Source organism: Sceloporus occidentalis, unplaced genomic scaffold, assembly GCF_023333645.1.
Source record: "Sceloporus occidentalis isolate IW3139 unplaced genomic scaffold, rSceOcc1.0.p SCAF_2, whole genome shotgun sequence".
Lineage (NCBI taxonomy): Eukaryota > Metazoa > Chordata > Lepidosauria > Squamata > Phrynosomatidae > Sceloporus > Sceloporus occidentalis.
In genome coordinates, this window is record NW_028316982.1 from 63,356,486 (window position 1) to 63,373,365 (window position 16,880).

Consider the following 16,880-nt stretch of genomic DNA (forward strand, 5'->3'; position numbering starts at 1 on the left):
CTTTGCCCATTTGCTCTGGGGGAAGCTTGGGAAGGATGTGGGAGGGCTGCAGATGTAGGGAGGAGTTAGTAGAAATCCCCTTCTCCCATACATGAAAAATTGAACAACTTAGAATTCAGATCATTCACAGGTTACTGACATATACAGTGATTCCAGTCTGAGCAACTCTCTGTAGATGCCCAGCATTTTTTATTCTAATTAAGAACTCAGTGGGCCGTGGACCTTGTTTTTTGTTGCTGTAACTGGCACTCCTTAACTCTGGGCCACTCTCTGAATGGGAAGACATGAGTAGAGGTGGCATATTTTAAGTGAGTGGGGAGTAAGAATTAGAATACTAAAGTGCAGAACCTGGAGGCATAATTGCATCACCTTCTCTTGTGATCAGTGAGCTGAAAGGGGAAAGCAAAACAGTCCTGGGCCCTGAAGATGGTAAATCAGAAGAGATGTTGAAACACTTCAAGCCTGGGCAGACAGTGACATGCTTTGTTAAGAAGGTGAGGATTAAAACTTTTCAAAGGTTGTAATGTCTGTTCACTTTGTTTCTTTTCTCTTTGAACTTTTGGGCCAGTTGCTACAGTAGATTCAGAAACAATGAAATTCTGCAGAGTACAATTGATGGGTGCATGAACAGAAGTTAAGAAATCATATCTATTGGTGTGTGGCCTTCAGAATAATTATGATAGTGGTGCTGGTGCTGGTGTTAGCTGTTGGGAGCCATTTTTCTAATATATACCTTCCAGGTTTAATTTCTGTGCAGGATGGCGTGGGAACTTGATGGAGAAATACCCTGCAGAAATTTTAGGGCTCTTTACCTAAACCTCTGTATAAACACACACACTGATTTTTCTGTACTAACGTGCTTTGTTTTCTCTCCCATGGTTTCTTTTCATAGTACAACACTGTAAAAAAATGGCTGGAGGTGGAAGTAACACCTGATATCAGAGGGAGAGTTCATCAACTCTTGCTTTCCCTGAAGCCTAAGGTAAACAATTGTCCAGGAATAAGGGTCTGGGGGCTCTTATATCTAGGAGGCTATGTTCAGTAACATTTAACATGCCATAAAGAGAGTGTGGAAAGTGCAGCCAGTGGGCCTCATTTGGCTCCCACATCTCATGCAGCCTCCGATTCTCCTCAAGTCCCCCCCAGGTTCAGACAAAACTGCTGTAAACTTTTAGTAGTGTGATTTCCCTACTGAAAAGTTTTCATCTGTATTCTGCTAATCCAACCCACTTCACTTGTTCCTGAAGCAAGAAATTGTTTCTTGGCACCACATACTGGAATACCCTCAACAGAATCTTTCTCTTCTCTGCATCTTTGCATATGAGGAGCCTTAGAACATCTTTGCTAGAGGGGCTGTTACTCAGGCAGGCAAGAAAAATTTGGACAATATGGGGCAAGGGTGTGTGAGTGGTCTGCTGAGGCCCACAGGGGGACACATGATGGTTGCCCTCCCCTTGCATGGAGGCACAACTCCATTTAAAGTGTTAAGGATGTGCTTTGATTTCTAGACTGAAAGCTATATCAGTCTTTGAAGCAAAATTAGAAAAGGCTTGTGGCATGCTAAAATCAAGCACACATATTGTGGCATAAGCTTTTGTGGCCTCTATTCTGGTTAGTCTTTAAGATACTGCATACATCCTCTTCTTGCATTTCTCATTCTGGTTATGTCACTGTCTCTTGAGGATTCTGTATTTTGTGTAAAAAAAATTATCTAGCCAACAGTTTGCTTTATAATGGGAGGAACTTCAGTATTTCACAGAGGGAGGAGCACCAATTAGACAAGTAGAGCCTGCTTTGTAGTCAGATTTTGAATGCAAATATGAAGTAAACTTGGGAGCTGTTCCCTGAGCATTTGCCAAACAAGAACAGAATTAATAGTTTTGACTCTCCCAGAACTGTTTTTTTTAACGAGGAGTTCAGCACTAGCAAAGGTACCAGCAGATGTTGCCCAAAAATGTACTGTGGCTCATGTATATCCTGTGAGCTATTATTGTTTGCAGGCACAACACATTGTGAAGTTATCCCCTTTTACTGGTAATATCAGATCTTTCTTTCCCATCAGATCTTAAAAAAACCAGGGAATTACTTCAAGAATGGGCAGGCTTTGATTGCAACCGTGACAGGTTGTGACACCACTGGGACCAAACTCTTTCTGTCATTATCAGGTATGATGAAAAGAAAAGCCCACTACATTAAAATCCTGGAAAGCGAGATGCTGATAACTGTTTACCTCAGTCTGATCTTTAGTGTCCAGTAAATATAATTTTGTGTGTATGCTCAAACTCTCATCCATGGGTTGTGCATGAAAAATAACAGTTGTCGGATGGAGTTAGTAGGTAGCTTTTCATTTATCCCAGTCTCTCCCAGATTCATGTGTATGTTCATACTGTGTGTGTTTGTGTGTCTGTCTGTGTGTGTGTGTCTGTGTGTGGAAGTGCCCATGACACAGTAGATAGAGACGGTCATGCTAGGTGATAGCTCCATGTGCACTGATGTTTTTACGAAGCTCTGAATCTGTTCATATGTCAGCAAAAGTGAATGAGCATGTCACTGATGCTGGCTTAAAAGGGTAAGCAAGCTCAAAAGTTTGTCTGGCAGCTAAGCAGTTGCTCTTTGTTATCTGTCACAGTTTTGGTGAAGTTGAAAATAATGAATGAATGAATGAATGAAATTTTATTTCTAGACCGCTATTCCTTGTAGATCACAGCGGTTTACAAAAACACCATCAAAACCAATACATAGCCCAACAATACAAAAACCCACCCATACAATTTAAAAACAATACAAGGGAGGGCTTGTCTTCTTCAGGCAGGCAGTTGGAGCCAGCCTGCCTCTCTCCCCCCAAGATGGTGGCTGAAGGGAGGGCTTGTCTTCTTTAGGCAGGCAGTTGGAGCTCACCTGCCTCTCTCCCCCCAAGATGGTGGCTGAAGGGAGGGCTTGTCTTCTTCAGGCAGGCAGTTGGAGCCAGCCTGCCTCTCTCCCCCCAAGATGGTGGCTGAAGGGAGGGCTTGTCTTCTTCAGGCAGGCAGTTGGAGCCAGCCTGCCTCTCTCCCCCCAAGATGGTGGCTGAAGGGAGGGCTTGTCTTCTTCAGGCAGGCAGTTGATTCTGGACAGTGGCTCAGTTTGCACTTAGTGCTAAATGATGGCTTGAAGTTTGATACCAAAGTGCAGTTTGACAGCACTTTAATTGCCACAACTCTATCCTACAGAATCCTGGGATTTGTAGTTTTTACCAATGCTCTCTGACAGACCTCATCAAACTACAAATCACTGGATTCTCTAGGATAAAATCATGGCAGGTAAAGTGGTGTCAAACTGCGTTAATCCTGCAGCATGGATATGCCTTTAGTGCTATCTATTCTTAGTGCTCTCTGCACAGTCATCTAGAGTAGGACTTACATTTGCACTCTCCCCCTTCTACCTGCCATGTGTCTGAGAGGAGGACTTTGGTATAATTTTGTGTTGTTTTTACAGGATCTTGGCTTGTTGACTATGTGGTCTATAGCAAACTATGGCCTGTCTCAAAACAAGCTAGCTTTTATGGATTGTAAAGTTGTCTTGTTAAATCAAGATTCTATGAAAATAAAAGTACATATTGCCAATGTTGTTGTCTTGATAGTGTGGGAAGAATATGAACAGGAGGCTTGAAGGGTCAGCTTCTGGCTTGTGTACAGCTCATCAAAACATGATTTAATGAGATGTGCAAAGCAAGACAATGCAGTTTTAATCCAATGTCCACTTATCTGGGAATATGAATTGATTGAAAGTTTTTCTTTGAGTGAAAATCAGGTTACATGTATTCTTTTTGCTACTAGAAATTTAATTTGATTTAAAGGGTGGACCAAATGTGGTCAACTTGTTCATATTCCCCAAGGTGCTCTTTTTCCGGCCAAGAAAAAGGATGAAGAGCCCCTTCTGGAAAGCCTAAAAGAAACGCCATTCATCCTTTAAATGGTCTGAAGGTCCCGGTGACAGAAAATTGGCCTCAGATCTGTCACACAGTCTTTTCCTTGTCACTAGTGCAGTAGGATCCCTGATGTACTCCAGTCTGGAGGAAACTTTTATATGTGGCAAAAGAATTAACATGTAAGATGGGGAAGTTAGTATAAAAAGGTGACTAATTTACTATTCAATTACTATTTCTTAATAACAATTCACAAACAGTTAGAAAATGTTGAAAAACGTTAAAAGCTCTTGATACCATTCAACTATGCATTCTAGTTCTGCATGTACTTGGGGGTCCAGGATCCAATCCATTTAACACTCAAGCATCTTGAAAGTGAGCATGGCTTATAATATCTGATAGCCTGTTTTGAATCTCCATATTGCAGGAGTTTCTTCTCTGGAAAAAGGAACCATCACACTAGGCTGCGTAAAAAAAGTGATTCCACATGTAGGCCTGCATGTTACGCTTCCCTTTGGAAGGACTGGCAAAGTTAGCTTTTTCCATCTCAGTGACTCATATGCTGAACAGCCACTAGAAGATTTCATTACTGGAAATATTGTCAGGTAATAGCCTCCTGCAAAACCTTTTTTTGTAAGTGGAAAAATTTCCTTTATAAATGATTTATTTCCAAAATACGGTGTACTCATATCAAGCACTTTATATTACACTGACTGGCAGAATATTTCTGGGTAGTTGCCTATTTTGAAAAAGTCTGAATTTTAACTTCTGATATATATGAGTGTTCTCCCATCCCCAAATTATCTATTTTCCTATTTTCATTTATATTTCTAGGTTTTCTTTATGGATTTTATTTGCAAATGAATTCAAGTCCAGGAAAGTCCATATCCAAGAAGTGCCATTTTATAATTGACTTTAAACATTTATATCCTAGCTTTCCTTAGCAAAGAAAATATCAAAGTGATGTGATGGAAGTAAAGCCAAAAATAAAGAGCAGGGAAAGTGCAGCACATGGGGCACATATGACTTCCAGTTCAATTTTTGTGGCCACTAGGGCTCTCAAGAATATTTAAAAAGTGTTTATCTTCTCAAATGCCCTCAGACACCCTCACGGGGGATATTTTGCCACTTTTCTGCTGTTTGTTTTCTGACCACGTCTTGCATTGCTTGGATACACAGGTGGGTCTGTGTATCCCACCTGTTCAGAAGAGGGCTTTTTGAGAACTGGAAGTGATCTGTAAGTTGACTCCTAGGTCATTTCCTATTCTAAAATAAGCCCCACTTGGGCCTATAACAATCCAAAAGTGACCAGAAAATTAGCAAAAAATTTCCCATGCTTTGTTGAGGGTAACTGGTGGTTTTCAGAGGCAATAAAATTAATTTTGTATTGTTTTTACAAGAGGGTTGTAGTGTGTGTGTGTGGGGGGGGGGCATTGCTCTCCAAGCTTTCCTGTAAGGCTAATGTGGCTTCTGACAGTTTCCCATCTGCAACATAAATTAACAACTTAAAAGCAACAATTCCAAAATTATCAAGGGATAAAAATAGCAGTTGGGAAAAAAAAACAGACACTGATCAAGGACAAACAAAAAGGTTATTTGAAGGAATAAGAGACAGTGAAAACCAGAACAATAAGACAACCATCTACAAAACTCTTGCCTTTAAAGGGAGAAGTTTTAACTAATTTCTCTTCTGGAGTTCACATTAAAGAAGTGCATGATCTAAAGTTTTAAATCCTAGGCAGAGGCACAATAAAAACCATCTGCCTGGTTCTGTCCACGACTTGCATTGCTTGGATACACAGGTGGGACTCAGATTGATCTCAGTAAGCTGGCAGGGTTCTGTTGGTGAAGGTTGTCCTTCAGATGCACATTTTCTAAATCGTTCGTGCTTCATAAGTCATCACCAGCACACCAAATTTGAAGCAAATAGAAAAAAATATACAGTGGTACCCCGGGATACGAATTGACCGCGTTACGAAATTTCCGGGGTACGAAAAAGTTAGATTTAAAAAAACTGTTCCGGGTAACGAAAGATTTTTCGGGTTACGAAATTAATTTCGGCGCGTTTCGGCGCGAAATTCAAATCGGAAGCGCGGCTAGCGGCTTTCCAGCGGCTTTCCAGCACCTTTTCGGGTTGCGAAATGTATCGGGTTACGAACGGCGCCGCGGAACGAATTAATTTCGTAACCCGAGGTAGCACTGTATGTTTAATATGTTTAATAGTTTAATAAGTTAGTCAGATGTGTCCCTGTATACAATGTTAGATAACAATTGTATTCATTCAGGACCATGGCTTCAGAGTCTGTTCCATAGATAGATCTATGTGGAGTCCACTGCAGCATTCCAGACATGTGATGACTAAAACATTTATGATATAATGGGGATGTTTTCTGTAAAGGATGGTGTATAAATGTTTTGTGTTTTTCTTTTCCTACATACAGATGCTATGTCCTTTCAGATGAAGACAATATAATAAAACTATCTCTCCGGCAATCCAGGTAAGGAACAGTACATGAAGTATAAACAGGAATAGTTTTTAAGAAGCTGTTCACTACGCTATTGAAGAGAAAGAGCATAATTAGCATAAATTGTCCTGATATTTCAGATTTAGTGATGATAGACATTTGGCTGTAAAGAATAAAAAACTAATTCCAGTTTATTTAGAAATGAGATAAATATTTGCTGAAGTTGAATGCTTTTTTTTTAATTTTTGAGTTGTCAGTTCTTAGGAATAGGCTCAAAAGAAATACCACTCAATTTCCTGTTGTATCATTGCTTTTTTTTTAATTAAAAGTTTACTTTAATTCTGAACCATTTGTATAACTGTTCTCATGAAGCATCTGTATCACAGCAGGCTACAATAACTTTGGATAAAAGGCAACTGGTAAACTGTCCAATACAAGGTTCCATACAACAGTTCTTTACTGGCCCCTACCCAGACATCTCCAGATAAAGTTTTTGATTAAAAACATGAAATAGATCCACCTGCTTATTTTAAGCATATTAAAAAGGAAACTAATTGGACCATTTCTATTTGTCTAAATTTTTATACAAAAAGGCTACACAATGTTACACTTGTCAGATTACGATTAGAGTGATTATGAATTAGTGTTCTACACCATTACTCGATCCTTAAAAATCAGAAGTTGCTGTAGCATGTTCACTATAACTTAAACACAGAGACTTAAAAACCCTACAGTTACTACAAAAAAGAAAACTACTTTGAAAGCAAGCAAGGTCAGTACCATTACAGAGATTTAAAAATTAAAAAAAGTTTTAAACAAGCAAGGCTAGGTTTGATAAATTCCATCTTGTGATTCATTCTTGTGCATTCTTCGTTTTGTGAGTCACTCCCCAAATCCATTTGTTACTCCTCGACCAAAAATACCAGAACAAAAACTTTACTTCAGTTGTTCCCATAGGAAACTCAACTTGGTTAGTGTGTCAGGCACTTTCTGAGATACTAGCCCACCCCTTGAGCCCTCTCAGCAACTCTACAGGCCAATCACAATGCAAGATCATTCAGACAATACAGCTAAAGGATGATTTACAGGTCAGTATCGAACCAGGCCAACTGATTACTGTCACCTGGAGGTAGCCCATCCATAAGGTCCTGGGCATGTCCTAGATCTGGCAGCCCATCAAGTGATTTCACAGTCTACATTTTCTCCATAAACATGAAACCTCGGATTTATTTTGTTGGTATCTTAAAATTATTATGGAGATTGTTAGTATTCCTTGAATTACAGTGGGTTCTGGAATTTTGTCTGTATGGATTTTTGGCTGCATTGTCCAGATCTGCTACTTTACACTCTCTAGGTGTTTCAGTTTACTTTGCCTACCAAGGAGCAGGGAATTTCATTAATTCCCATCTTTATTATAGGGTAAGTCCCAAGAGCTACTGTAAGATAGAAGATCCTGAAATTGTATCTCTTGATAATATAAAAAAAGATCAGCTCGTCAGAGGCTATGTCAAATCCATCACACCATCAGGCATTTTGTTTAGGTGAGTTTTGCTTGCTGGCCATAAAAGTGAATTCTGTGTTGTAAAGTATAAATTTGGGTTGGCATACTACTTGCTTGTGCTCAAGTATACATGTGTTTGAGGTGGAGACAGAATAAATTGTGAAGTGTTCAGATTCTGCTGTCTTAAAGATAAAAAATACGCAAAGTAGCACAAAACAGCCTGACTGAACCCAACAGAACATTTCATTTGAAAGGAAAGGATAAATATGTTGAAGTTACAAGAAATATTGATATTCCACCCTTTAATGTTATCTCTTTTTAGTAATGTTTGTAATATGTATGTATCATAGCTGTTAATCAGCAGACACATTTGCAAAGAAAACCCCATTGTAAGTTCTCCTTAGGGTCGTCATAAGTCAGAAATGACTTGAAGGCACACAACAACAACAACCATTCCATAAATGTGAAGTCCGTAAAGTTTGATATGACCAGGTTTTAAAAACCTGGCCTTTCATGTGGGAATTAATTTGTGCTTCAAAGCGTATTTGTGCACTTCTCCCAACCTATGTATAGAAAACAGAATTATTATTTTTTATAATATGGAAGTAGGCTGTCCCCCTTATAGGCTGTCTGAATATTCTTATGTCAGTGTGGTTTCACTCCTTGTTATGCCTGAGGAAAATCATCATTGCATAGTGATTTCCAAATTTTGGTCCTCCTGCATGGCAAGGGGTTGGACTGGCTGGCCCTTGTGGTCTCTTCCAACTCTATTATTCTATGATTCAACACCCAGAAGCCCCAGCCACTTGGCCATAGTCAGGAATTCTGGGAGCTGAAGTCTGAAACGTCTGGAGGACCAGAATTTGGGAACTACTAAATTAACAGATCCCTATCCATTGGGGATGTCACTGGGAAAGCCTTCTGGACAAGGCTTTCTCTTTTATACCATGACCCTGGGTGGGTGGACTTCTACTAATTTGTCCACGGGAATTTTCTTGTTTTATTTCTCTGGGAATGAGAGCTAGAGTGCTGTGCCTCTAGGCTGATGGTTATGTCAAGAGGATATTGCTCTTTCCTGCTTTGCCTACTATAGGTTTTATGACTGCAGCAATAGGTGCAGCTTCTTTTTTTCATTTTTTCTGAATTACTACAGTCAATGTGTTCTTTTGTTGCTAGATTGTCTGACTCTGTTGTGGGTTGTATTTCATTGCAACGTATCAGCCCCCTCGTGGTGTCAGATCATTCCTTATGTGCAAAGTACATATATCGAGGTCAATTCCTCACTGCCAAGGTCTTCAGGTAGGTGTAAAGTTTCTTAAATAAAGCAGTGAGTTTAGGGTAGGAAAAGTAGTGGACGGACAGGGATGCAGTAAGATTTGAGGAAAGGAGAGTCTGTCATGACCTATTACTATAGCACTGGATAACTAGTTGATCAGGAACAAATGTTCTTGTCTTGTTTTCTTTTCAGTATGTGCTAAAATGATGGTAGTAATGACTGCACTAGAGGTGGCATGAGACTGAACAAGTTAAAGAATGTAAAGCATGTTGCATGTCTAAGAAAGCATTGTGTAGATTTTATTTGTTGCACTTATACCCAAAATGGGAACAATTTATGTTCATGGCAGTTCTTGATCTGTCCTATGAGATTTTTTCTGCTCCTTCCTTAATTTGTGTTCTAATGCTTCTGCAGTATAAATAAAGAGGAGAACTTGGTGGAGCTCTCACTCCTTCCTGAAGACACTGGGAACCCAAGTATCATCCCAGAATCATGTTCTGGTGAAACAAATACATACTTTAAGAAGACAAGAAAGCAAAAAAGAAGAAACTCTGAAAGCGAGGAGGTATTTGGGCTTGGACTTGAAAGTAATAGAAACTGGCAGGTATATTTACCATATTGCATAACTGGATAACTCCCTCCTCGGAAGTCTTTAAACAGAGGCTGGATGGGTATGCTTTGCTTGAGAGTTCCTGCATGGCAGGGGGTTGGACTGGATGGCCCTTCTGGTATTTTCCAAATCTATGATTCTATGGATAACTCATTTTATAAATATACATTTTTTTAAAATTATAATTATTTGATGCTGTTGTACCTAATATTTCTCCTTCTAATAACAGCAATTAAAGCCAGCAAAGAAAAGAGCTCCTTGCACTGAAGATGATGATAGTGGTGTGGAGGTCTACTGTCGGGAGGAGGAAGAGGAAGAAAAGTGTGAGAGGAAATCTAAGGTAAACTACTGAAGAATGGAAAGGGTATTCTGGCATGACTAGAGCAGTGCTTTAATTTTGAGTAGGATTATTATGCTGTCTGTGTCTCTTTGTATGTAGATGCAATTTTTTGTTTTCCTTTCAGCAGGGAAAAGAAATTTCAAGGCTGAAGGTTTCAACAAGCTTTGTATGGGAAGAAGGCTTGAATGTGTTGGATGCCGCCATGTTGAAAGCAAAGGAGCAGAGCTCTGACAGTGAGGAAGATGACGATACAGAGACCAAGGTGCAGTATTGACATGCTTTGGATTTTCTTTTATAGGCAACTAGAACCCATATTTACACATCTTTTAACTTGGTATTTCTGTTAAAGGGCCTGCTTTGCTGGCCTACAGAGAATATAATGGTTTGTTTGTGATACAATCAGTGATGATGAAATACAGCTGTAGCAGGATCTGAACTGCCCTTTTCTTGGCTTCAGGTTCATGCAAGGGTTTTTATTCAAAGTTTTGCTTTTGGTCTCAGGTTTTTACATTCATTTTATCTCTTGTTTTATTTTGAGGTTGTTTTGATCCAAAATGGATATGCTATTGTATATGCAGCTTTATTTTTAGTTATGCCTACTCCAAAAAAACCCACCCCTCTCTCCATCTATCCAACCCACACACATGTAGCTGACTAAGGACTTCAAAGGTGGCACTGTAGCTATAAGGTTAAGAGGTGATCTGATAGCCCTGTTTAAATACTTGAAGATGGAGCAAATTTGTTTTCTGCGGCTACAGAGAATAGGACTTGGACCAATGGGTTCAAACTATGGGAAAAAGAGGTTCCACATCAGTGAGAACTTCCTGATCCCAGTAGAACACACTTCCTCAGCATGCAGAGTCTACTTCTATGGGGGTGCTTTGTGTTTTCCTGCATAGCAGGGGGTTGGACTGGATGGGCCTTGAGATCTGTTCCAACTCTGTGATCCTATGATCCTTCTCTTCTTTGGTTCCTAAGGGGAAGCTCTTCTCCCACTACAGTGGTGGACCATAAAGCCCCACCAGTCATCACTGCCTCCTCACACATCCCCACACTCACAGCCTTCCTAGCTGCCAATGGAGTAGCATCCCCATGGTCATTTAGTAGCCAGGGAAGCGGAGTAGGGGAGCAGTGGCTCCATCTTTCAGCACCTGGGTGCAAAAAGACAATATTGTCCTCCTAGACTTCCAGAGGACCCTGAAGGTGCTTTCTTCCTCCTGTGGCCAGCTGCTGAAACACAGCCATCTGTTGCCTGTTGCATGGCTTTCCTTGCCTAATAGCCATGGCTGGGAGAGGGGGTACCCGGGCAAGAGATTAATAAGTTGAAGTTGACAGTCCCAGAAAACAGGTGCTGATTACCTTATGCAGCTATCAGGTGCAGTGTAACGTTATGCCTGTGTGTCACCAATGGAATTCCTGCCAAAGTGTTAAGAAGGAGAGGCTTCTTAGTTGCAACTGTGGAATCCTCTCTGTATCTCAACACTGAGTTGTTTTGACACCAGCCCAAAGCCTTTTTGTTTGCTAAACTGTTTTCCTAGCTATGCTCTGCTATGTTCATTTTAGGTTTTTTTGCACCTTATTGTTATTGTTTTAACTACATTTGTACAATGCTCTGGTATCTTTAAGGACAAAGGAATGCTTTAATATGTTTTAATAAATAAAAAGAGGAAGCTACATCATGGTGATCAAGTGGACATACAGGAGAATAAGCAGTGTACTGCAAGAGAATGGCATAGTTTTGAATTCAGAAATAGGGGTACTCTTTTGTAGTACCAGGTAAGTGTATAGTGCAGGAGAAAGAGCTGTTCCTCCCCCCCCCATCCTGATATTGTGAAAATGCAGCTAGTTCCCAGCAGTCCTAGCCAGATCAGCCTGTGGTCAGGAATACTGGGAGTTGCAGTTCACCAATATCTGGAGGGTGGCACAGTTCCCACCTCAGTCAGGTGCTAATAATAGGTTTAAATATAAATGAAAGCACTGCACTTTTCAGTGTATCTAAAAGTCATGTTTCTTCTCCTCCCCACTCCTACCATTTGTTTTTAAGACCAAGAAACAAACAAAGAAGAAAAAAGAGCTGGAAAGGCAGAAGGCAGAGAAGGAACTCTCCAAACTAGAAGCTGCACTGATGGATCCCAACCGGCAGCCCCAGACAGCAGATGATTTTGATCGTTTGGTCCTTAGCAATCCTGACAGCTCCATTCTCTGGTTGCAATATATGGCTTTTCATCTACAGGCTACAGAGATAGAGAAAGCCAGAGCTGTGGCAGAAAGGGCACTGAAAACTATCTCCTTTAGGTGAATCAACTTTTCTTAAATGTTATCCTTCAACTTTAATGTTTTACCTAGCTGTATCTCTTAAGGATGGATACCTGTGCGATTAATAGGCAATTTCTCTCTTCCCTGCATTCCTATGTTCACTACACAGCTACTGTCCAAGGTGTGAAAGAACATTGTGATAGCTTCTGTTGTGCTTAGCTTATACAATGTGCCTGCTCCATGTGCAGTTTCCTGTTTATGGGGAAGCCATGTTGCCATTAAATGAATGGCGTGTGTGCGCACTGTGCCACCATGAACACGAGCCCCATTATATTGAATGGGGCTCGAGTTTACACGGGATTTGCCTTATGCAAATCCCTCGCATAAGGCAAGGCTCCACTGTATACTGCACGTGCTATTTTAGGAAAACTACTACAACAATGCAAAAACCAGGTCTTATTCCATTTTTTTCAGAAAATAAAATAGGAAGCAGATTGAAACCCATGAAAGCTCATGCTGAAATAAACCAGTTAGACCTAAACCTGTTGCTGGATTTCTTCACCGCTCTGCTTTTTTCTTCTTTTTATGTTGAAACAGACTAACATAGCTTTGAAAACTTTCATTGGCAGTGAGACAACCTGGTTAAATTTTTGGGTAAGCTGTTGGGAAAAAGGCTGAGCTTTGGTCCATATGCAGAGTTTGTTTTTGCTTTCAGAGAAGAACAAGAAAAGCTCAATGTATGGGTTGCCCTGCTGAACTTGGAGAACATGTATGGCACAGAGGAAGCACTGATGAAAGTCTTTGAAAGAGCCATTCAGTACAATGAACCTTTGAAAGTTTTCCAGCAGTTAGCAGACATCTATACTGGTTCTGAGAAATATAAGGTGAGTCCAGTAATACTGATGTTATAAATCACTTCGGCTCACTGAGTGTGGCAGGAAATTGTTTGTTTGCTGTTGGAAAGAGTACTTGTAAACTTGTCCAACTAGATTGTAGACTTCCTCTTACACTTTGGATTTGTCATGCTGAGATTATTAACTGTATTTTGGGTAGGTAACAGGGTTATTTTTTCATGGTTGCTCCTAGGCAGTACTGGAATACAGCCTGTTGCTCTGTGTATGTGGCTAAATACTGATTTCTATTCCAGGACTGCAGGATTTTCAGTTATAAATTGTAATAATCATATTTAGAATTATAGCAGCACTAAAAATGTCTGAAGGAGATGAAATCTAAAGGCATAGCCATAAAATGAAAGTTAAAAGTAACTCAGTAAAGTTGAAGGTAATCCATCCACTTCGTGGTATGAATGAAAGTTATTAGGTAGAATGCACCTTCATATTTCTGGTGCCTCTCCTTCATTTCCATATAAAACAACAGCTTGATGTGATGGTGAGACAAGGACTGCTCAGAAACTGTTGAAACCTGCTATTCTTGCCATAGTGTTAACTCATCTGTTTGGATTATCTCCTGCAATGTGATTGTTGTCCAGTGCCCTTGTGTCAATGCTGTACCAGGATTCTGTTCACTGAAAATTTAAACCTTTTTCTAAGAGGTTTGGCTGAAAAATACATTTCCCCCCCTTTAAAGACATTTGAGTCAGAAAGAAAAATCCTTTCTTGAAGTGGAAAGCCAGCCAGTGTGTAGCAACAAGCAACAAATTAATTTCTTTTACAATCATGGCTGGGCGATCGAATTATAGCAATATGAATTGTTGTCTACATTTTTGTAGGTCTAGTGGAGACAGAATCACTGTTTTATTTATTTATTTATTTATTGCTGAATTTGAGATTTCTTGGCACGATCTAGAGTAGACCATCTGAGCAAAACAGGGGAAATGTAAGCCTGGAGAGACCCATAGTTTGCAAGCCATGTTTTAACATGTTTTATATATATTCTTTGCCGAATAACCTTTTGGTTGAACTAAAGGTATGGAGAGTAATGTCTGTTTCTGTCATATATTCAGTGCCTCCACCTAAGGTCCAAAACACACTGCAGAAATAATCCAGTTTGAGGCTGTTTTAACTGCCCTGACTCAGTGCTAGGGAATCTTGGGAATTTTAGTTTATTGTGGCACCAGAGCTATCACTGACAGAGAAGGCTAAATGTCTCACAAAACTACAGTTCCCAGAATTCCCTAGCATTGAGCCAAGGCAATTAAAGCGTCCTCAAACTGGATTATTTCTGCAGTGTGTTTTAGATCTGAGAGTATCTAGGAGTTGGTGCTCATCAGCCTTGAGTCAGAGATGTAGCCACTGGTAATGTTCACAGTAGCTGGAAGACCAGTCAGTCTTGGCGTCTTCTTTATGTGTTTTGTGGAGTCCCACATTCATGCTTTCCTCATTCATTTAATAAAACTCAGAATAGTAAATAATGGTTGTTTTTCAACCAAAATCAAAAACGTATCTATTTTTAGAATGATCCTTTCTCTTCTTTCAGGAAGCTGATGACTTGTACAATACAATGCTGAAGCGCTTTAGACAGGAGAAATGTGTGTGGGTGAAGTATGCCACTTTCCTTCTGAAAAGAGGTTTGGTGGAAGCAGCCCACAGGCTCCTCCCTCGTGCACTAAAGTGTCTGCCACAAAAAGAACGTAAGGACCATTTGATTTGCTTTTCTGCTGGACAGCAGCTGCTGGAGAGCTTATGCTCTTAACATCCTGTACCAGTCATTTAAACTCCTTATTGATTACTTGGCCATTGGCAGTAAAATCCAGGAAAGGCAAAATATGCAGAAATTCTGAACATTTTAAAGACAATTACTTAGCAACTTCTTTCAAATCTTTCTTTGTTGGCAATTTTAAAAGGAGTTGGGATTTGTCTCTGGTGGGCTGGGGCACAGTTTTGATAAGGAGATAAAATGTGCGTAACCATTTCTAGATGAAGCTGTTTACAAAGGTTTGAGAAACAGGGCAGGATTTCATAACTTGTCAGCACACTGAAACATATCCAAATGTTAGAATGAGAAAGTCTGCCAATTTGTGCAATAAGTACACATTTTTGTTGATTTAATTTATGATCAACCTTTGACCTGGCATGGAACCTGAGGCAGCTTACAACAAATTAAAATAAAATACAGCTAAAATCTATTTGAAATAAGTTTTTTTTTAAAAAAATTATGAAACACATTTTTTTTTTAAAAAATTGGCTAGTTTATTCTGAGAATTTCCTAGCAGGGCATCTTGACTGATTACTAATCACGTTGCCAAAATAACTAGAGCAAACTTTTAACAAAGACAGTAACGACTATTGGAAAGCGATATAAAATGCATTTTTGCACTCTTGCAGATGTGGATGTGATTTCAAAGCTTGCACAGCTGGAATTCCAATTTGGTGATCCAGAACATGGCAAGGCCATTTTTGAGAATACCCTGACCACATACCCTAAACGTACAGACATCTGGTCAGTGTACATAGACATGATGATAAAACATGGCAATGAAAAGGAAGTACGGTGAGTACTAACATGGGAGACTTTTGAACTTTTGAAAAGGTGTAAGTACAGGAAAAATAATGCATATTATCCTGGAAATTAAGACCTGTTGGGTGATAATGTGTTTATGAATAAATATTAAGATCAGGAAAGGATGCCTCCATGAGCATCAATTCTTTTTTTAAATAGATCTTGCCCACCCATCTTCATTTGACATCAAAACCTTATCCATTTTCATAACCAGAAATGGACTTTTGTCTCCTTCCAGTTTTGTTGGTATATTTGGCAGCTTATGCAGCTATTGCAATGGTGTCTGGGACAGAAAATTGATCTCAAAACTGCCTACCCCTCCTTCAGACTGACCCTAAAGCCTGCACTTAATGAAATAAATGTGGGCAAATCCCCTGCCTTATTTATAAAGAGCTTGTCAATTTCATAGTTTCCAGTGTGCTCAGTCTTTGAGCAAATGTGTATTCTGAACTCTGAAGGGTGATGTACATGTGGAGAGATCCAAAACCTGCCCTAGTATCAAAAGACAGTTGAGGGTGGTTGGACTCTTAATACTACTATGTGACTGTGCACTGCGAATAAAGTGCTTGCAGTTGACAAAGTGGCTTTGGCTGAGATCCTGTGGATCTGCTTGTGTAGTTATGCTAAAGGTGGAAGTGGTGGAGCAGTAGTCATGAGTAATAAAGAAAGTGGTAGCAACAGAAATATGAAGTACTGATGGGAGGGGAGCCAACTAATTTGCAGGAGAGGGGAGATCCTCAAGGCCAAGGCACTTTGGAAACAGTGCCTTGGAGAACTACCTGTGCCATGATACAGGGATACCTATGCTACCACTCTTCTTGTGCCTTAGCTTTGAAGATCCCTCAGAGAAAACTGCCACCACCTAATGTTACCACTATCATGTCTCTGCAGCTCTCCCACTTGTGTAAGTAGGGAAATTAGTGATACAGCTCACAGAACAGCCAGGATCTTGGGCTATGAACTCAGCCTGGAGTTTGCTAAATCTGTGTCTGTATTGTTTGATGGGTAGTGTGAAGATTGCATAATGACCCCTGAAGGAGGCCTGAATTTTGAAAGACAAACATGATAC

At 40.0% G+C, this 16,880-nt stretch overlaps 1 protein-coding gene across 6 annotated transcripts in view; it reads left to right on the plus strand.

Annotated features, from left to right (window-relative positions):
• The window catches only part of PDCD11 (programmed cell death 11), a 37,027-nt gene that overhangs the window by 19,584 nt on the left and 563 nt on the right, over window positions 1-16,880 (plus strand). For 2 of the 6 annotated variants that reach the window (XM_089509795.1, XM_089509793.1), the window contains exons 22-35: window positions 386-494; window positions 893-982; window positions 2,063-2,165; window positions 4,332-4,509; window positions 6,346-6,402; window positions 7,788-7,910; window positions 9,047-9,169; window positions 9,561-9,750; window positions 9,986-10,096; window positions 10,221-10,358; window positions 12,141-12,391; window positions 13,068-13,236; window positions 14,789-14,942; window positions 15,637-15,802. In XM_089509795.1, coding sequence (XP_089365921.1) covers window positions 386-494; window positions 893-982; window positions 2,063-2,165; window positions 4,332-4,509; window positions 6,346-6,402; window positions 7,788-7,910; window positions 9,047-9,169; window positions 9,561-9,750; window positions 9,986-10,096; window positions 10,221-10,358; window positions 12,141-12,391; window positions 13,068-13,236; window positions 14,789-14,942; window positions 15,637-15,802 — 1,962 coding nt within the window. Of the gene's footprint in view, window positions 1-385; window positions 495-892; window positions 983-2,062; window positions 2,166-4,331; window positions 4,510-6,345; window positions 6,403-7,787; window positions 7,911-9,046; window positions 9,170-9,560; window positions 9,751-9,985; window positions 10,097-10,220; window positions 10,359-12,140; window positions 12,392-12,826; window positions 13,237-14,788; window positions 14,943-15,636; window positions 15,803-16,880 lie in introns of those variants that run through there. The other 4 variants (XM_089509796.1, XM_089509797.1, XM_089509798.1 and 1 more) reach the window with 4 other exon arrangements.